Below are 21,901 nucleotides of genomic sequence, written 5' to 3'. Positions count from 1 at the left end.
CTGTTCTTCCTTTCAACAACCCCATTTTGTTGAGGAGTTCTAGGAGCAGAGAAATTGTGGTCAATACCACTGGTTTCGCAGAATTCGTCAAACTGTTGGTTTTTGAATTCTCCACCATTGTCTCTTCTAATATGAGCTACTTTTAGGTCTTTGTCATTTTCAAGCTTTTTAATCAATGTTGTGAACATCTCAAAAGTTTCATCCTTGCCACTCAGCAAGATGATCCAAGTATACCGATAGAAATCATCTACAATGACTAAGGAGAATTTCTTACCGCCCAAGCTGAGTGGCTGAACAGGTCCGAAAAGGTCCAAATGTAGTAATTCCAATGGTCTCTTGGTTGAGACAATGTTTTTACTTTAAAAAGACTTTTTCGTTTGTTTACCTTGCTGACAAGCATTACATAATTGATCTTTTTCAAATTTCAATTTGGGCAATCCCTCAACTAGTTGCTTTCTAGCCAATTTGGCAAGAAGGTTCATGCTTACATGACCAAGTCTCCTGTGCCATAGCCAGGAGTTATCCTCTTTGGATACTAAGCATATAATTTTTGAAAACTGTTTTTCTAAACTCAATATATATACATTGTCAACACGAGGGGCAGTTAAAATCAGTTTGTTTGTTTTTCCCTCGAGTATCCGACACTGAGTAGCATCAAATATAACCTGTCTACCGCTATCACAAAGCTGAGCTACGCTCAATAGGTTATATTTGAGACCTTTAACTAAGGAGACTGACTCAATAGTGGGGTTACCTCCGATAGTACCTGACCCTACTATCTTACCCTTCTTATTGTCTCCAAAGCTTACGTTTCCACCTTGTTTAAGCTCAAGTGTGATGAACTGAGTTTCATCACCAGTCATATGCCTCGAGCATGCGCTGACAATATACCAAAGCTTTGACTTCTCCATGCATCTCAGGCTCACCTGTATTTTAAATCATTCAAATTTAGGTACCCAATTCTTTTTGGGTCCTCGTTTGTTAGCATAAGCAGGTGCTATGTCATGTTTTAACTTGTGACGACATATATTTATGGTGTGGCCTTGTTTATCACAAAAGTCACAATGAGTTACCCTTTTTGGGTGACTGTGTTTTTGGTCAACACCATTGTGCTGGGCATGCCAACATACCTAAGTGGCATGCCCTTTCTTTTCGCAGAAGTCACATTGGACAATCCGCTTGTTATACCAACACACATCACTTGTGTGTCCCCTTTTCCCACAACAGTCACATTGAGTGAACTGTCTATACTGACTAGTACCTGAGTACTCAACATGAGATTTATTTTTGTTTGAGCCTTTAGTTTGGCTCTGTAGGTATGTGACATCCTTTTTCAGTTTCTTTGAATCTGATTGGACCTCCGAGACGAACTTGTGCATAATTCCATGTTACTATACAAAGCTGAGTTGTCTTGGAGAAGATATCGAAGGTCACTAAGTTTGACCTCTTCAATCTCGTCACACCGCCTGCTGAGTGCTTTTATTTTCTTATTACACTTTTTAGTCAGTGTATATAAGTCACTCAGGGCGTTAATCATTTCGTTTCTAAGCAAGTGTAAAGATGTTACCTCATTTGAGTATTCCTCCTGTTCAGATTCTTCAGAGAGGTCAGCTTGCTCAGATCGAGTGTGGTCAGCAGCGTCATCGGCCATGAAGCATATGTTTGCTGACTCGATGGCATCAGCTTCAGATGATGTTGAGTCATCATTGTCACTCCATGTGGCCACCATAGCCTTTTTGCTTCCCTTCTTGTCTTTCTTTAGATTAGGGCAGCTTGACTTAATGTGCCCAGTTTGATGGCACTCAAAGCACGTGACAGGCTTGGAGCTGTCCTGTTTGTATTTGTCACTGGACTCAGCTTTGTACCTATCACCTTTTCTGAATGGCCTCTTGCTGTTCTTTTCATTCTTTCTGAACAGCTTCTTCATCTTCCTCGTGAACATGGCCATTTCCTCATCATCTGACGAGTCAGCTTCAATTGAGTCAACTTTCATGACAAGTGATTTTTGTTTCTTGTCTTCTGACTTTTCTTTTGCTTCAAAATTTTTCATAAAGATCTCATGAGTCAGCAGAGATCCGATCAGCTCGTCGTATTTATATGTGGTCAAGTCTTGAGCTTCCTCTACGGCATTTTTCTTAGCTTGCCAGCTCTTAGGTAAGCTTCTCAGAATTTTCTTCACCTGCTCTTCTTCAGTGAAGTTCTTGCCGAGCCTCTTTAGCTCATTTATAATGTTGGTGAATTTGGCGTTCATTCCTGAGATGTCCTCATCGTCGTTCATCTCGAACAGCTCGTATAATCTCATATGTTGGTTCACCTTTGACTCATTGACCTTGCTTGTACCTTCGTAGGTTACTTCAAGCTTTTTCCAAATCTCCTGTGCTGACTCGCAACCTGAAATCTTATTGTATTCTGCAGCATCTAACACACATTGAAGCATATTGATAGCCGAAGCATTGTTTTGTAATTTTTTAAGGTCATCTTCTGACCACTCAGTTTCACTCTTAACAATTTTCTCATTGTCAACAGTTGTATATAACACATATGGGCCTTGAACTATTGCAAGCCATGCACTCATGTTTGTGGCTTGAATGAAGTTCTTCATCCTATTCTTTCAGAATGTATAGTTAGATCCAAAGAATAGGGGAGGCCGACTAATTGATAATCCCTCAAAGAGTATCTGTGTTGTTTGGTTCCCTGGAAGGAAACGAGTACTGTTCTCAGCCATTTATCGGGATCAGCTCAAGATAGTTATATCTTTGAGTAGTGAGCTATTAGGCTCTGATACCACTTGTTGGTCCCGTGTGATTAGTTCCAGGGGGTTAGGAACTAATATAACTTTTTCTATTTTAATTAAGCTGACTTAATATATTTTCTTGAGTTAGTTAACTCAGCTTTAGTCAGCACGGCCGATTATAGTGTAAGACAGCTTTAGTCAGATGCTGACTAGAACTATTTTACGTATGAGTTGGGAATTGACACTATTGTGGTCAGCTTCCAACTCAGCACTCTTATTTACTCAGTGTCAGTTTAAACAATTTATATGCTAAGTAAATATGACAAGCAACACATGCAGATATATATATATTGAGAGAGAATTAGAGATTACTCAGTACGACTTATCCTGGTTCAGCCTCTCCGCCTACGTCCAGTCCCCAGAATTCCTCCGGGCTTTTTAAATCCAATACTGAGCTCTTTAAAGGTAGAGCACAAATCGTTTACAAGGCAGTTGAATATGCAAGAGTACCTTCCTCTATTCGTTTACTCAACTCCTACTAAGTGCTATAACCAAACACCTAGATTTCTCTACCACTAAGCACTCAACACCGAGTACTCAGCACAACACTCTCAATTTTACAATTGATACAAATTGTTCTTTTTGGATGAAGAACACTTTAGATGATTACAGAAAATCAATCTAGCTTTTACACAAGAATAGAAATTTGGTGTAAGATCTCTTTTGGCTTTTGTGTGCTTTTGTATGTATGCTCTTTTTGTTCTTGTTGTGATCGACTAATGATCCAAGAATGATCATGTTCTTATATAGTTGTGGTCTGAAGCAGAAATGGTTTGAACTTTGGATTTGTCCATTGATCCAAACGGCTCCTTTTTGAGACAAGGTTCTGGTCAGCTTCAGACTTGCAGGCCAATCCTGTCGTCTGAATTCCGCAAGCGTCAGGTTTGTCTTCTTCTTGCAGGTTTCGTCTTCTTGTGCTAGTTCGTCTTTTAGCTAACGAACAGTTGACTCATTCATCTCGAAATTGGCTTTTGCGTAATTCCAAGGTTTCTATTATTGGTGCAGACAGTTGTCGGAGCTTGTCTTTTAGCAAACGAATCATTTATGTTGTCCTGAAGATCACTCAGCTTCTCTTTAATAGCCGTTGTCTGTGATTGTCTGCTAATGCATATACTGAGTTCTCTTTCACTCAGCTTTCATGGTCAGCTTCGTTCTGTAAGACATAGTTCTCAAGAAGACATTTCTACCTTTGATGCTGAGCTTCGTTCCACTCAGCTTCTTGATCTTTAAGCTTCTGTTTTGAAGATGACTTATCTTCTCTTACGTTGAGTTCCACTCTACTCAGCTTGTGATGTGGTCTTATGCTGACTTCGTTCTGTCTTACTTTTTATTTTTATTTGTATTTATATTTATACTCAACATTGAACAAACATATTAGTACAATTAAATCAAAGCACTTAAATTTAATTGTCCCTTAATCATGGATTAACTTAAATAATTTTGTCAAATCAAAATCGTGTGGAAATGTGTTTCAACATATCCGACCTGACGTAAGACTCGATCCGACATATACGACTGAACAATGTCTTTACACCGTATTCAACCGACGTAGGACACCCAAAGCCGATCATCATCGGTGACAGGACCATAAGGCAACCACGTCACCTGCAAAAAATAATACTCAATAATAAATAATAATATACTATAAATAATACTTAAATTAAAATTAAAATTAAAAATATAAGTAATAGTAAAATTATTAAATAAAAATATAAGTAATACTAAAATTATAAATAAAATTATAATTAATACTAAAATTATAAATAAAACTATAAGTAATATTAAATTTTATAAAATATATCGGTTGCCGTCATGCGGTCCAACTGTGCACGTATGGTCTCGAGTTAGGCGGTCGTCCTGCCTGGAACCCCGACCTCCCATCTGCATGCCCGAGGATGGTTAGTTGGGATTTGGAGTGGTAGTCGATGCAGTCGAAACACCGGAAAGTACTCATATATCCACGCCTGTAGTAGGGTCAAACATCCGCAAATACCAGAGCAGTCTCCTCTGCTCGATATCCCCAGCTGCCGATATAACGTGGCAAGTGTAGCAGACCCCCATGAAAGTTTAGCTGCCCCTCTGACACCACCGTGAACCTCAACCAGATGGGACGACCTGATCCTATCGCCACTTTTTTTGACAAAGAAGGTGGATCTGAGCATAAGCCACATCCACGCCGCGGCTCGAGTCGCGTCATCCATACCCTCATCAGTAAGTTTGTGTACAACATAAACAAAAACACCTCCACCACTCCAGTATTTTCGGACTGGCGACATCAACTCCTCCTGATTGACCCCGAACATCATTATGCACATGGCATGCAGCCGCTCAGTACTGCATGACTCAGAGACCATCGCATTATCGATCGGGATACGCAGAATCTGCCATACATCATGTAGTAGAATAGTCATCTCCCTGAACGGCATGTGGAAGGAGTTTGTATCGGGCTGCCACCGATCCACGAACACAGATATCAGCGGGGCGTCGAGGTTCCTGAACATGGTGGATGGGAGGTGAGACAACCCAGTCATCTCGACCATATCCCGCAACTGTAAAATGACACATATACAATTACTGAATGTTTTTGAGATTTAGGATTAAAAATAATAATTAAAATAATTTTTTGACTAAATTATTCTTATCTCAGGTGTCACACCACGTAACCACACCTCTAAATTCTGACATGCTAATGCTTTGTTATAGCATGTCAAAAACGATCGAAGCTCCCCTCCCAGCATCTGTGAGGCAACATGTCCTAGAAAACTAGGAATCACGGAACCATCAATGGGGCCACCATCCACCGGCCTAGAAACAATCGAGCTATGGTCCTCATCAGCTTTGGGACGTTTGCTAGTCCCTGAAATAAATAATACTAGAATTATAAATAATACTAAAATGTTAAATAATACTAAAATTTTAACTACTATACTAAAATTATAAATACTACTAAAATATTAAATAATACTAAAATTGTAAATAATAATATACTATAAATAATACTAAATTATTTATAATACTATACTAAATAATAATATACTAAATAATACTAAAATGTTAAATAACACTAAATAATACTAAAACGTTAAATAATACTATACTAAAATTATAACAAAAAATTAAAATGTTAAATAATACTATACTAAATGTTAAATACCTACATTAGCAAAGCGACCATCTTTGCGCTGTCTGCTTGAGCCTTGGGTGGGATGCACATCATCACCATCACCATCACCATCACCATCACCATCACCATCAGATCCCGGGCGTCGTAGTGCCTCGGCTCTCTCTTGAAAATACTCATCCACAGGATCTCGATCATCAGAATAATCCGCCTCCGCTCCCCCAAACTCGGGTTGGTCCGACACAGCCTGCTCTATCGAAGCCCCCCCCCCCCGCACCTACTGTATCCCAGCCCCTCTCTGTCTACGGCCTGATACATCAATACCACACAGTCTTGTATGACGTGGTGTATCCTCCTCCTCGTCCATATCTAGACGCCGAGCTGATGACATAATAGATTTTCCCACAACAGTAGACCGCTCCGTCTACACATAAAAAGTTAAACAAAACTAAATTAAATAACAATAAAAGTTACTACAACTAAATTTACCTATTAACATTATACAACTTACAACATAAAAATTTAAACAAAATTAAATTAAACAAAATTCAATTGACCAAATTAAAATATACGAAAACTAAATTTAACTATAATTAACATTATACAACATAAAAATTAAAACTAAATTAAATTAAACAAATTAAAATATACAACAACTAAATTTACCTACAATGAACAATATACAACATAAAAACTTAAACTAAACTAAAATAAATAAAATACAATATACAATAGCTAAATTTACCTAAAATTAAACAAAATCAAATTAATTTAAACAAATAACATTTATTATAATTTTTAAAAAATAAAATCTATTTTTTTTTTAAAAAAAACCCCGAAATAGGGGCGGACGTGAGCCTATCATGCCGCACCATAGGTGCGGGCGTAAGGCTATTGCGTTCGCACCTATGGTGCGACGTATGAATATCACGCTGCACCAATGGTGCGGACGTGAGGCTATCATACCCGCACCTATAGTGCAGCGTGATATACATACGCCGCACCATAGGTGCAGACGTGATAGCCTCACGCTCCACCCCCCGATTCCGTTTTCCCCCAATCTCGAACACAATAAAAAATTAACCAAAAAACAAAAAAAAAGCCACTGATTACCATAGGTGCTTTGTCTCTTTCTCCCCTTCCACGAACCATGTTTTTGTTGAGCAATTAGTTCGGATTTGATCGAAGAGTAGTTCGGGTATTTGAGAGGTTTTGTGTTTTTCCAAATTTTGGATAAAGGGTAGTTCGGTTTATTCACGAGACTAGAAGTAGGAATCAGTGGCTAAGTGCAGTAATTCACTTTTCTTTTTATCAAATTCAAGAGCTGATGTATTAAAATTAATTTTTTTCTTACATTTGGAAATAATATAAAAAATAAATTAAAATAAAAAAATCTAGGGACCCAAGATGTAAAATTACTAAATAAGCAAAACAGCAAGGAAAATGACCGTAGATTGCTACATCCAAAAAGAAGACCTGCTCTCTTTCTCTCTCTATCATCCTTTAACCCTAATCCCAAATCTCTCTGCCATGACCTGAGCTCAAAACCCAATCTCTGCAAAGCTCCATAGCTGAACGAATCATTTGTTCTTCTTCTTTTCTTCCATAGAAAGAAGAAATTTTGGATAAAAGCAGAGATCGATGCCGTCTCACAGCGATCTGGACCGGCAGATCGAGCACCTGATGCAGTGCAAGCCACTGTCTGAGGGGGAAGTGAAGGCACTGTGCGAGCAAGCGAGAGCGATCCTGGTGGAGGAATGGAACGTGCAACCTGTTAAATGCCCCGTCACTGTCTGCGGTGATATTCACGGCCAGTTCCACGATCTTGTCGAGCTCTTTCGCATAGGCGGAAGTGCTCCCGACACCAATTATCTTTTCATGGGAGATTATGTTGGTTAGTATCTTGCTAATTACAAATGTATTCCTCCTTTTTTCTTTGGATGACCTGGAGGCGAGCTTCACTCTCTGTGAAATTTCTGAATTGAAAACAAAATCCATCGGTGTCAAGTGATGGAAAGCTAAATGAACGATAAGTTAAAAGAGATTATATCGATTTTCAACTTTGAAGATTCAATCTGAGATTTTGTTACTGCCTATTTATGGAAATTTATTGGAAGTGATTGCGGGGTGGCAACGAGGAGATTTTATTAGAGTATTTCTACTCAATGACAGATAGTTTATTTAGCCCTTTATGCTATGACAATATGATTGAGGCTGCAGCTTGTCCATGGTAGCAAGCTTAGAAGCTATGATATCATAAAGAGTTGGCCTTGTGTCTGCTTATGGTTCGACCATCATTTATGCTAAAGTCTTATCCTAACTCGTCTCTTTTTATATACTGAGTGTGGTCTTGGAACATTATGATAGGCTTTTGCAAAAAATTGGTGCCATTTGATGCTATGAAAACGATGAGGAAAGAAATTAGCTCTGACAAATTTGTAACCAATTGTCTATAGTCTTAACATTTCTCTAGCAGCATTTTTTCTGATAGAATCTCTGGCAGCATTTTTAGTCTTCACATTTTGTGATTTTGAGTACTTTAGTTCTACTTTATTGTGTATGGACAACTGGAGTGTTTATTACTCCTTTCAACAGTAACAGCTAATTTTTCTTTTCAACATCATGTTTACATACATATATGAAAATTTTCACTATATATGCCCTTTTTGGTTTGTTGATATTTTGCAGATCGAGGATATTACTCAGTTGAAACTGTCACTCTTTTAGTGACATTGAAAGTTCGATATAGAGATAGGATTACAATTCTAAGAGGAAATCATGAGAGTCGTCAAATAACTCAAGTGTAAGAGCCTGTTTCTTTTTGTATTTGGTTACTCATTGATGTGATAATAGAATGTCCATTATGGAGGTCTAAACTGTTCATCAAATGTGCTTGTAGTTTTAGACTTCGTGAATTGTGAATTAAAATTATACATGGTATTGGTTAAATTTCCTCGTCATTTTGTCAAAATTCATTTATTTTAAAGTTACACAGTGAAAATGTACGAGGGAGGGCAATCTGAGTAGCTTGATTCCTTTCTATTTTTTCCATAAATAAGAGTCATTGAATCAAAGTCTTGTGCGCAGCACAATGCAACCCAGTACAATGCAACGAGTTAGTTCCTTGTATTCTTTTTCATGATCAATTCATAGTTCCCCTCAGCAATTAAACTGATTTTCCTTTCAGGTATGGTTTTTATGATGAATGCTTAAGAAAATACGGAAATGCCAATGTCTGGAAATATTTCACCGACCTGTTTGATTATCTACCACTTACAGCATTGATTGAGAGTCAGGTGTGCATTAATACTACTTTTCCTTGATTGCTCACGTGATCTTGGCTTATAACTTTGTGATCTTATCTGATGATGATCTATTATTACATGCAGATCTTCTGTTTGCACGGTGGGCTTTCCCCATCTTTAGATACATTAGACAATATCCGTGCCCTGGACCGTATTCAAGAGGTACACTCACAGTTTTTGCTTGTTATTTTCTTCAGCCAAATTTAATAACTTGCGGTGTTTATGTCTTTATCATGTCTTTTTGTTATTTTTATTATCAAACTGATATATACAATATGATAATCCAACAATTCCAAAATCCAGTTGCATTTGCTAAATTTTCTGCTAATGACCATTTAACGAAATTAGTCGGTCTTCAGATCCCATAACTTTATGCTTCCTTTCAAAAATAAAACCACCTTAAAACTTCGGCCAATAAGTTGATTGGCATGCATTTTTCCCTGTTTACACATTTAATGCTAGAGGTTATGAGATTTGCACAATCCTACCAAGTGTACATACACAATAGTCATGTTAATTTTAGTTTAATGGTAACACTAAGTGTCATCTCTGTACTAGAGATAACTAATTGTTGTGGATTCTTTATATGTATCTACCTTGGTCACTTTTTACACACTTCTCTAATTACTTGTGGCTGCTTTTTGGTATTGTGAATGGTTATTAGGTTCCTCATGAAGGTCCAATGTGTGATCTCCTATGGTCTGATCCAGATGACCGTTGTGGCTGGGGAATTTCTCCTCGCGGAGCTGGATACACATTTGGACAAGATATCTCTCAACAATTCAATCACACTAATGGTCTCACTCTCATATCTAGAGCTCACCAGCTTGTTATGGAAGGATACAATTGGTCTCAGGTATGTGGAATTTTAGTGAAAAATGAAAATGTTTTTGATTGCGGATTTCTCTCATACTTATTTTAAATATTTTGTTCTTCAAATCTTTTTAGGACAAGAACGTAGTTACAGTTTTCAGTGCTCCAAATTACTGCTATCGGTGTGGGAATATGGCTGCAATACTCGAGATTGGGGAAAATATGGAGCAGAATTTCCTTCAATTTGATCCAGCACCTCGTCAGATAGAACCTGACACTACACGGAGAACTCCTGACTATTTTTTGTAATTTATCATACTGTGCAATTATTCTAATTCTCTGTCATGGTTTTGTAGATGCATCTTACAAGATAGAGGATTTTGGTGTTCACTTGATTAAGGGACAAAAACGAACATTGTTACCGTCATTCTTTTGGTTGGAATTGTTCTACTCCTTTTGCATTCATGCGAGTTTACAGGTTTACTTTTTCATGTCTTGTATTTTAGAAAGTGAAGGAAACATCAATAACAAGACACTCTTCACCTTTTATCTTTTTATGTCCATTGATAAACAAACTTTGAGAATTCACATCGAAATTGTAATTTTGTATTATCCCGTTTTACCATTTTCTTTCCCTTCCATACCTCCAGCAGCTTAAGTTATGCAATTGCTTTGATTTCCCCAACATCATTTTCATCAACCATAATCAAGGATTCATGGATATAATTCATGAAGCCAACCAATTAAAAGCGAGCAAGCTCACAAAACTGACTTCTTCAGCAGCAGCCAACAGTTACCTAAGTGTTGATGCCTTTATGCAACAAAAGCAGAGTCTTCTATGATAGCAAGCTGTGTTATCTATATATATTTCGTATGCTTACCATGTTATATATATGTATTTTGTACGATTATGATAATTGTTATAAATCGAATTAAACATGTATTAGTCAGGTTATTTCGATAAATTGTGTTATCTATTATGTGTTTTTATGCTGAGTAACGAACCATAGGTGCATTTGATTTGCTTTCCGATTTCATATTCATGCCATTAAAGATAACATTTAACAAACAAAGAAAACAATTAAAGATGACATTTAACAAACAAAGAAAACAATTATGTACAGAGTTGTGCTGTAAAGGAAATTTTCATTGAATTCACTGGACTTTTTTTCTTTCTTTGAAACAAACAAAGAAAACAATACACTAATCTGGGAGGGACTTCGCTCCTCAACCTACTTTAAACATCTGCCCTTTTTTCCTCTACCTCCCACAAGTCGGTAATTATCTCCAGGCATGGTAGAATGTGTATGAGTGAAACAACCCGAGGTTTAACAAGTTTGAAGAACCAAGTACATGATAGATAACCTTCATAGCACACTTTGCTTCTTTCATTCTACGTTTTTACACAAGTCGATATTGTAGATCGCTGGCTGCAATTGTTGCACTGTGTACATTATGGATTGCCCTGCCCTATATTTGTTGCTGCTGTGAAGCCTGCACAGCATTCAGTAACAGTATCAGAGCTTAGCTGCATCTACTAATCTTAACTTGAGAAGCTTAGGCTACTCAGTTAAGATTAGGACTACGTGACTGGTTATTGTAGAAGGTTATTTTTGTTGAATTCTGGAAAAGAAACAAGGTATTTTCTACTCATAGCAGAAAGTAAACTAACTAGTCCAAAATCAAAAGGAAATCATGATCAGCAGCCTAACATTTGAACGGAATTGAAACTCATCGAAACCGACTTAAATTTGATTGATTTTTATTTAATTGAGTAGGAAAATGCAGTTGTTTCTTTTCTTTTTCCCCCCTCTAGCCAGACTGTTAGAATATTTCAACTAGTGTCCTTTTCAGCACATCTTGCCTAGCCAGGAATTTTCACATGCACCTTAATGAGTAAGTGAATTTGTTCATTCACCGTTAGATATAGGCTTATTAAATCTAAGCCTCAGGATGCTTTGAATCTCCACCTTAGGATTCTAATAAGCCTAGATCTAACAGTGAATGAGCAAATTCTACATGCTCATTAAGGTGCATGTGATCAAGACTGCTTGCCTAGATTACCTGATTTCGGTGTCTGTTGGACCGGTCTGTCTCTACTGATTAAGTAAAGCCGATGAAGTTGAAACAGCAGACCAATATGTTAATCGACGATATATCAAGAAACCATTGAAGTTCAGAGACAACATAATTTAATGATGTGAAATGAATTTTCTGAAGCATTTACAAATCACGTTCATGCTTATTATTGCAAAAGAAGTTCACGAAAAAAGAAAAAAAAGATTGTATATAACATTGAGTAATCATCAAAGATTGTGGTGGTTTAAAACAGAACAAAAGCAAAGTCTTTACATTCATTCCTTTGTTAAGACTGATTGAATATGTAGTTTCCTTTTCATCTAACAATGATTCTTACCAACCCTATGAAAACATCAAACAATGTTTATACAAAGAAAATTACCATGAAAATGCATTAGTATGAGAATTATGCATCATCATCATCACCAAAGGGCATTGCTATGAAATCACGAAGTTTCCGAAGATTATCACAAATTTCTGTCAAGAGTTTCTCTTTTTCAGCATCACGGGGGCTTGCAGGCTTTGCGAATTCATTATCTGTTTCGAGACCTTTCACCCTCTCATGAAGCTGCAACAATAGTCTCATTAACTTGTTCTCTTGTGCTGCCATATCGAAATAAACATGATCAGCTTTTTCCTTACAACGCATACATATATAATATATAGATAGAATTATGCAGATCACCTGGCCAAACATTGTCAGAGCTAGAAACTGAGGAAGGAGCTCCATCCTCTGTCAAAAAGTTCATTCTCATGTTCAGACTTTTTAACCGACTCAAATCGCAGAATCTGCTGAGCTGAAAACCTCTTTGTGATTTAGGGGTTCCAACTCCATATTGATCATTACTAAGCAAAATTTCTCCAGGGATATGTCCATCTACAGAACTAAGAGTTGGGCTCAAAAATTCAGGTCTTTCAACATAGGATGAGAGTTGAGAATTTATGTCATGGTAATACTCATATTCATCACCTGACCGTGCATAATCTTCTTCACTTAAGTCACCAAATTTTGATCTATATACATCAAGTTCACCCTCTAAAGATTTAATTTCTTCGTCTCTTTTGGCAGCTAATTCATTTGCAGATTGGAGGGCTTCTTGATCATACTCTGCCTGTTCTTCCATCATCCTTTGATACTGTAAAGCCTCCATTTGAAATTCAGCTTTCTCTGCTTGCAACCGGGTGATCATTGCCATTGCATTATTAGCTGCAACAGTTGAAGCACTTCTTTCTTCATCCAATTCCATGTACAAAGACATGAATGCCTTGCGATCCAGCCGAGCCTGTCCCTTCGATTCACTGCCATCTGCTTCATTTTCTGCACTAGTTTCTGCAGAATCTGTTGCAAATTCTGTTTTTTCAAGTGGTGATTTCCTTAAAATCCTAGCAGCCAACCTAGGAGTTGCATTAGCTGAATCAGTAAGCGGAATTCCGAAAAACCTGTTTCCTCTGCCAAAGTTTGGAGTCCTTTCTTCACCCATTTCTTCGAATTCTGACAGCATTCGCATCGTTGCAGCTTTGATGTCTTCCCTAACTATACACAAGCAATCAGAAAGTTTAAAAATCATATATTGAACAAATAAAAGAGGGTAAAGATAAATCAAGAAGTTGCATTTGCTTACGAAGGTTTGATGAATGCATGCCATCCTCATCTTCATTTAGTTCTAAATCATTGGATGAAAACTTGAGTTCTGCGAACCTCGAGTTAGGTAAGTCCATATTGCGATTTCGTTCATTTCTCAGGTTTACAAATGCTGCTCTTGGGGAAGGAGCTGGAGCTTGCGTAGTGATGTTTGATCCTTTTCCCTTAACATAGAACTTCATTTTCAATGGCTCACCGCAACATGAACATCTATTTTGGCTGCTCTTATCAGGCTGCAATAAATCATCTTTTTTTGCAGCTGATAATGACATATTATGATGATGATGATGATTAGGATGATTAGGGTGTTCTTGATCATTATCAAGAAGCAATTCAATGTCCTTATGCAAATTCCCAACTTGAGACTTGTAGGAGTTAGAATCAGATGGCTTCTCAGAGGCGAATGAAAGAAGACAACCATCACACATTTTTCTTATATGAGAAAGCTTTTTGTGGTCATGACAATAAGCCAAATATGAAACATCCTTCTTATGACTTTCACATATAGAATCATTGTAATAGAAATCCGCAGCTCTACGAACCAGAACATGATCAATCCTTGTACAAAGCAAACAAGGGATTTTCAACTCGAAGAACCTAGCGAATTCGTTGGCGAAAAAAGCCAGAAACCCATCGATGAAAAGGATAAATATCAACACCCATTCAAGCAAAGCATAGATCAGGAAATGTGCAAACTTTCCCAATTCTTTTTCAACAAAGTTTTTGAATGATCTCCTGGCCATTGCCATTTTTCAACACAAAAACAAATTGTCTAAAATGGGGTTATGATAAAAAAGAAAGCAATCTTTTTCTTTGGGTTGTCTTTGCTCAGCAATGCTATATGGTGAGAATGTGGAAGATCATGACCCAGGTTATAGAATGAGGCTGACCCTGATCATGACCTTGCCCTCTCTTTGTGAGTGTTGTTGTGAGGGACGAGAGAGGAAGGGAAGAGAAACTCTAAGGTTATGCTTCACTTTTAGGTTTCAAAATTTGAGTGGTTGATTTTCTTTGGCTATAAATGGAGATAATCTGAGGTCTCCTGCTTGACCATTTCCCTCAATTAACGCTCTATCAACCACTATTCAACAAACTGAAACAACAATCAAAACACCACAAATGTCAAATTCCTCATAACCTTTAATATTACCTATACTTTATCATATTATGTTCACATTTTCTTTATACTTATCAGATTATGAGCTTCAACTCATGTTTAAGCCGCTATGTCAAAATACATTCCTACAGAAGGGTGAGGAGCCATAATTGTGACTTAACCCGTTTATAAGAATTATTTTAATGAGAATACATGAAGTTCACACCAATGAATTGAATTTTTTTTCCTTTAAGATCAATAAAGTTTCCATATTTTTAGTATGTCAATTGCGTCATTGAAGTTCAACAATTCAATCAATTAAAGATTTTTTGGGAGACCATTAAAAGACCCTTCTCTTTCTTTTCTGTATGCAAATTGCAGAGAAAGAAATTCAGATTAGAGAAACGGGTTCAGAAGAATTCTGTTTCCGTTACAATTCCTTCAACATTTTCTTCCTAAATTTGAGTATTTAACAAAAGTTGTGGAATTTAATATTTTTAGTGATGAATGATTTCAACATCTAATTTTAATTTACATCACCAAAAGTGAAATTTGAAGGTATCAGATTCAAAAACCACTTCCAATCCTGAATCATAATTATAAGATTACACACAAGAACAAGAGTATGACTAGATTAATATTATCCGTTCACAGCGGTCCTTCCATCACAAAATTTCCGGGGAGTTAGAAAGAGATGGGTTGAAACAATCATGACTAATCGTGCAAAAATAATTCTCTCTTTCAACTGACAATGAGGCTAATACATATGTCAAACTATGCAAAAATTCCTGTGACAACCTATGGATTGAAATATTCAATTTGAGGGGAAAAAAAGAATAAATTACAAATATCTGTAAAGGAAATTGCACGAAGCAATTGGTGAGTGTCAGCAACGGCAGCAAAACAGTTAGCTTGTCGACAAAACATTCGTAGACATATAGGGTGACATGCATCCTTGGACCTGGAAAAAGTATCATCGTTCACATGAGAAAATATCAGGCTATATATTTTGAACAAAACAGAATATCTTTATAGTCCATTATGCTAAAAAAGCACAGGTTAAAAAGATTAAAAGAAAAAGAAAATGTATAATTGAGTGAATCAGTTACCTGCAACAAGCAAGTAGGAATTTGGATAAATCCCTGCAAAAGAAGATCAACCTTTTCCAGGATGCTTGGCGGAACAGGTGTGATCATGTATAGCAAGCCTTTCAATGTGTCAATTCCTCTTACAATTCCTGGTTCAGTATAACAAAGTAAATAAATAAGTTGGGTGACCCTAATGGTGAGTGTTATACACTTCTTACAACCTATCCAGCCTCCACTACAAATGGATTAGCATGTGAATATGAAAAAATATCACATATGCACATGAAAGAACAATAACAAATAGGTTGAATATCATAATGTAACAACCCACGATATTAATTACCAAAAGCATGGAAAAAAATAAAGATGGCACACTTTTGAAACAATGAACCATGCTATAGCCGGTCCTGCAAGTCTATTACTAGCAGATGAGATCCATGTACAGTCTGACTGAATCGATGAACCAATGCATTATTCTTCACAGGATATTCTTCCATTGATGTGATGTCCTTCAATGGTCCTACCCAGATGCTATAACTATATTGTGTTTGGAGTGATGGATAATAATTTCCTCTGCTTAATTTTCATGAGATTTTGGTTCACACCCTCACAATATCAAATATGGAAAGGTGATACAAGGAGAAATAGCAGATATGGACATGGTATGCATGTGAATAATACTTAGAGGAAGAATCAAAGCCGCCATTGAAAGCCGCCATTGATTTTCAAGAATTCAGTAAGAAGCAATCCATTTGCCATGTTCCAAGTTTACACAATTGATTCCAATTCTCTCACTAAAGGAGACTTGTAAGTTTCTTTAAATGCATTGACCTCTTAGCATATTCCGAAATCAAAAGGAAAATAAGCAACAGTATAAGTGATGCAAGAGTAATGAAACCAATATGTGTAAGAAAAGGCACTAACAACCAAACAAATGGGAGTCAAACTTCTAATGGAAACTGACCCACCAAGATAAAAACACCAAAATTATTTCTAGGTACAATTATAAGTTACAACTGATTCAAATACAGTGAAAGCATGCAATAAAAAATAAGTTAAACTGAAAATAACAGTGCTGAGACAGCTCAGCAAAGAACGACAATTGCCTACCAAGACCAACAGACGAAGGTACATTGTCTAACTGTTCAGAACTAACCGCCAAACCAACAATGCTTGCATTCAAACTGTAGAAGATTTCAGTACGAGGGACCTGGCATAAGAAATTTATAGCTGTTAACCATGAAGCACAGATAACTGGTTGGCCAAGGAGAAAAAATAGTGTCACCAACCAGATGTTAACTTGACTTCTGCCTTCAATTTAATTAGGCAAGAGAATCGTTGGTGAAAAATATATGAGAGCAACACCACAACTGTTCATTTGATGCTATGTACTAACCTGACAATGGAGATGCCTGATCGTGATACTTGATAGTGGAACTTGATAAGGAGGGTGTGAGGCTAGAGCATTTGCAAGTTCCTTGATTGTTGTGATGTTCAAACTACTAGAGAAGCATTGCCTGAAATAAGCCATTACTCGGAGGTCTCTCAGATAGTGCGCATCCTTTTGCACTAGTATCCTGACACATGCACAAACAGAGAGAGAGAGATACAGAAATTAAGTTGAAGAAAAGAAAAAAAATATCAAAGTAACAAAATTCACAAAATATAAGAGCAGCATTCGATAATTCGAGATCATATGTCATCAGCATTAGATAGTGAAATATTTTGAAGATAAAGAATATCAACATAGATTAACCGGGAACACCAATTGGCAGCATATAAAAAAACAGTTAACAGTTCTTTAGATTCATTGTGAATTTCATACAAAATGAAAAGGCTTTGGAAAATATTTTCATGGACAATTAACCAGGACCCCATGACCCAAAGCTCAGCAATGACCATCAATTTTAAGCAGTAGCAGCCAGATCACAAATGTTAAATACAAATGGAGCAAAATCTGTTTCATATTTGTACAGCTAGCAACATCGCATCCACATAAAAAAGTCTGCTACTGAACTTACGATCTGTTGAATGAGTCTTGTCTGGCTGAATCGATCTCAATTAGATTAACCTCCCTGCAGTCGTCGTCATCAAGCCAGAATGCTCCAGCTGGTAGATTCTTTCTCTCATAAGATATATTGATCTTTACTACATGTGTAGGAGCAATATGTCTCACCATATCCACCAATATATCATAACCCACGCCTGCAACACGAGAAACATCAATATGCGTGTCATACTGAATTAAACTATAATCAAGTCAATAATACTATGGTATGTTAGAGGAAGCAGGAAAAAAATACAAAAGCGTACCTTTCACCCAGCCAGGTGTATTCACGAGAAGAGGCAAATCAGTCTTTGCAGGGCTTTCACTGTTACCAAATGTGCAGTACTTCTGATAGTAGTCATACAATGTTGATATGTATTTCAGGTATGTTTTTGGATCTCGTTTCGAGGAAATATCACCAAAGAAAAAGCACCTAAAAGAATAGAGGAAAAAAAACTAAGCTCTGTGCAGTATGCTTTATCAATGAAATCTGATCAGGTATATGAACAACACTTGGATCAAATGATAGGGTATCGAAATTAATAGTATCTAGACCGAACATAAACCATAAGAAATCTATAACCAGTAGTATGAGTAAAAAAGTTCATACCTCTCAGGTGTCTTCAGGCATGGAATTGTCAAATCTGATTTTAAGAACAGAAGTTAAAGGAAAATCCTAGGTTAGCAATAACGGAGAACAAAAAAAGTATACATATCCTTTTGGAACATGGACTTGTGAAACTTTTCAAAATTCAATTAATAAGCCATCAAAAAAGAAAAAAGTAAATTTCATAAAACAGATACCTGGGGTCAGTTTATCAACCAAAGTGAGAGATACAAATCCAGGAGTAGTGAATTCAGGCTGACCAACATCTGTATCCAAATAACCCACCTTCTTATATCTGCAAATTAGCAATTCTAACAAATTCAGATCATTCGCAGAGGGGAACAGATTCTGGCATTACAATATATGCAAAATAATTCAAACACACACACTGACATAGGCACGCATATAATTTTAAAATTAACAAAAACATCCATTTAAAGCAATTCAATATCACATATACGCAGCAAACTGCATGGTACACAAAATGCAATTCGCAGGGCATAAGTACATTACACAGGTGCAACAGTTAAACATAACCAAACATAGAGCCGGTAATCACAAATAATCAAATTCACAAAGCCATGACGGGACGCAACCTAAAAAAACAGTGGAATAACCTGCGGAGAAGAATGTTGAGTAGGTAACGCGAGAAAGTGGTTTTGCCACAATTCTTAGCGCCACAGATTAAGACAATTGGAGGAGGTGAAGTGTGGGAATAATAGACTATGGCATCTGCAGCCCCTGACCATTCAACTGGTATGTGAATGCTTGGGGAAGAATCTTCTGCCTCTGATATGGACGACATAGCGGTTCTTTTCTTGGTCACATACAGTTGTTGGTTTGCCTGCTATATTTTGAGACTGTGGCTCTGTATTTTGCGTTCGCATTGGTGTGAAGTTGGAGAGGATCATTCCGAAACTCCACCTAGCTGAAAGGCCGGGCGGCGGCAATTATGATACCGGGTCGGATTTTTAATATGATACTTTCGGGTTATAGATAACCGGCAGTAAATGGTACAAAGTATCCGATATCTTTGCGATTGTAAGGGTAAATTACACCCATGGCCATTGAACCTTATCATTTTAATATTGTGGCTACTGAACTTCAATTCTTAATAGTATGAACACTGAACTTTACAATTTTTAATATCGGTTGCTACTCAACTATAACTAACTCCTCAAAATGACCGTTAACAATCTCAAAATAGAAATATTCAAGAATTAAAGTTGTGCATAACGATATTTACTATGAAACCACGTTTTTATCTTCCAAAATCACCTTTTTGAAGCTTTTTCTTTCTATAAATCCGCACACTCTCTCCTAACCAAACAACATCTAAATATCCTCAAAACAAAAAATTTCAAGAATTAAAGTTCCTTAGAATATCATTAACTCTTCGAATTTTTTATTTTGAGACCGTCAACGGTCGTTTTGAGGCGTTGAGTGACCATCAATTTAAAAAATGTAAAGTTCAGTAGTCATGCCATTAATAATTGAAATTTAGTGGTTATAATGTTAAAATAGATAAAATTCAATGATCATGGATGTAATTTACCCACGATTGTAACATTTTACATTTTCCATCTTGCCATTGCAGGATTTGAGTCAAACATCACCATTAGAAGAATAAAAAATAATTTTAAATTGCACGTCCGTCACTTTCTTAGACTATTAATAGTTGATGTGTATTATTTGCTTATTAACAATTACTTCTTTTCCTTTTCTCTAAGACTGATTGGTTATTACGGTTTCTCGATCTATCATCCATACTCTTTTTCCTTCTTTGTGAGATTGATTGATTATTATGATTTCTCGATCTATCATCCATACTTGTTTCCTTCTTTGTGAGACCGGTTTCTCGATCTATCATCCAGATATCTCCTAAATGCAAGAGTTTCGATTCTTGCTCGATCTACCCACATCCTCATTACTTCCAACCCCCTCTAAGAATTGATGAGGGAAGATTATCGATGCAAGAATAATTCTATAGGAAACTATCAAGGGGACGTACAAACACATGAGGTAGCCATCACCGACTTAACGGATACCAGATCTCGACATGTCCTATGTTGTTAAAATATCCTAAAACACCAGATGTAGTCAAAAGGAGTCCAACACTCAATATACTTTTGACGTCTCAAAGACGAAAAATGATGGACAATGCAGCATACACTGGGCCAGTTGGACAAGACTGTGTGCAATAAAAGATCAAGGAGGTTTGGGGTTCAAAGGCTAAATATTTTGCGAATGATTCTTTCATATCCTCTAAATTGGGCACTAATCCTAGTTATGTTTGGAGGAGCGTTTGGGGGGACATTGGAAGTACTTCGACCGGGATTAAGACGGAGAGTTGGTGATGGGAGGAACATAAATGTTTGGAAGGACCCATGGGTTCCAAATTGAACAAACTTTTTGGTAAATTCTTATTGTGTTCCAGTATTGGAAAGCATGAATGTTGCAACTTTGTTTGAACAGGGAATGAAGAGTTGGGATAGGAATAAATTGCAGGGTTGTTTCAGTGAGGAGGAAGTCGACAAAATTGTTGAGGTTGTAGTACCGTTTCGACATGTTGAAGATTCATTACTATGTCATTTTACCAAAGACGACATCTACACTTCGAAATCGGGATATCGCACAATCAACAATCACGAAAATGATCGAGGAATGGTTGATGGTTGGGCTTAACTTTGGGCAGTCCAGGTTATTCCAAAGATAAAACACTTTATCTGGAAATTGGGATCACAGTATCTGCCTACGAGAGCAGAATTGATTCTAAGGCATGTTAATATATCGAGTGACTATGTGCTTTGTAGTAGGGGAGTTGAAACAACAAACCATCTTTTTGCTGAATGTTCATATGCAGTTGCGTGCTGGAGGGAGGTGGGTTGTCCAGTACCAGCGATTCTTGACGAGGATGTGGCGAGTTGGCTTCTAAATAGAGGAAAGGTGTGTTGAAACACATTTCCACAATGATTTTGATTTGACAAAATTATTTAAGTTAGATTTAAATGCCCATGATAAATTATTCTAACACATTAAATTTAAATGCTTTGATTTATTTTATACTAATGTGTTTGTTCAATGTTGAGTAATTTAATTTATAAGAATTAAAGACATTAAAAGATCAAGGCCCAAAAGCCCATAAGAGAAAGTCAAAGCACATGTCAACAGATGAAAGCCACACGGCCCAACAGAAAGACATCAAACCCAGCAGCGAGAAGGATCAAGAAGCCTTCTCAATTGCTTCATGCCGAAGCTGCTGAGTTAAACAGATAGAAGACAGGTCAGCAGTTGACCTGAGTAACTTCC

General features: G+C 36.9%; 3 protein-coding genes across 3 annotated transcripts; 1 reads left to right on the top strand and 2 right to left on the bottom strand.

The window, feature by feature from the left end:
- Positions 1 to 7,361: 7,361 nt before the first annotated feature.
- LOC136231351 (serine/threonine-protein phosphatase PP2A catalytic subunit-like) lies at positions 7,362 to 10,645 on the top strand. Its single transcript, XM_066020708.1, has 6 exons — positions 7,362 to 7,809; positions 8,604 to 8,718; positions 9,103 to 9,211; positions 9,305 to 9,382; positions 9,885 to 10,076; positions 10,169 to 10,645. The coding sequence occupies exons 1-6, from the start codon at positions 7,557 to 7,559 to the stop codon at positions 10,340 to 10,342; spliced, it is 921 nt and encodes a 306-aa protein (XP_065876780.1). The 5' UTR covers positions 7,362 to 7,556; the 3' UTR covers positions 10,343 to 10,645.
- Positions 10,646 to 11,247: 602 nt separating this feature from the next.
- On the bottom strand, positions 11,248 to 14,774 carry LOC136235999 (probable myosin-binding protein 5). The gene is made up of 4 exons (XM_066026147.1): positions 13,735 to 14,774; positions 12,798 to 13,646; positions 12,495 to 12,715; positions 11,248 to 11,527 (listed from the first exon to the last, which is right to left on the bottom strand). The coding sequence occupies exons 1-3, from the start codon at positions 14,501 to 14,503 to the stop codon at positions 12,519 to 12,521; spliced, it is 1,815 nt and encodes a 604-aa protein (XP_065882219.1). The 5' UTR covers positions 14,504 to 14,774; the 3' UTR covers positions 11,248 to 11,527; positions 12,495 to 12,518.
- A 642-nt stretch (positions 14,775 to 15,416) lies between these two features.
- LOC136231346 (polynucleotide 5'-hydroxyl-kinase NOL9) lies at positions 15,417 to 19,539 on the bottom strand. Its single transcript, XM_066020698.1, has 9 exons — positions 19,210 to 19,539; positions 18,790 to 18,887; positions 18,596 to 18,629; positions 18,252 to 18,418; positions 17,960 to 18,143; positions 17,335 to 17,515; positions 17,049 to 17,148; positions 15,960 to 16,087; positions 15,417 to 15,811 (listed from the first exon to the last, which is right to left on the bottom strand). Exons 1-9 carry the CDS (start codon positions 19,395 to 19,397, stop codon positions 15,758 to 15,760), a joined length of 1,134 nt encoding a protein of 377 aa, XP_065876770.1. The 5' UTR covers positions 19,398 to 19,539; the 3' UTR covers positions 15,417 to 15,757.
- Between the last annotated feature and the right edge of the window lie 2,362 nt (positions 19,540 to 21,901).

Source organism: Euphorbia lathyris, chromosome 1 (genome assembly GCF_963576675.1).
Source record: "Euphorbia lathyris chromosome 1, ddEupLath1.1, whole genome shotgun sequence".
NCBI classification, from domain to species: domain Eukaryota; kingdom Viridiplantae; phylum Streptophyta; class Magnoliopsida; order Malpighiales; family Euphorbiaceae; genus Euphorbia; species Euphorbia lathyris.
Note: the sequence above shows the minus strand (reverse complement) of the source record. Positions and strands in the feature narration are given on the sequence as shown.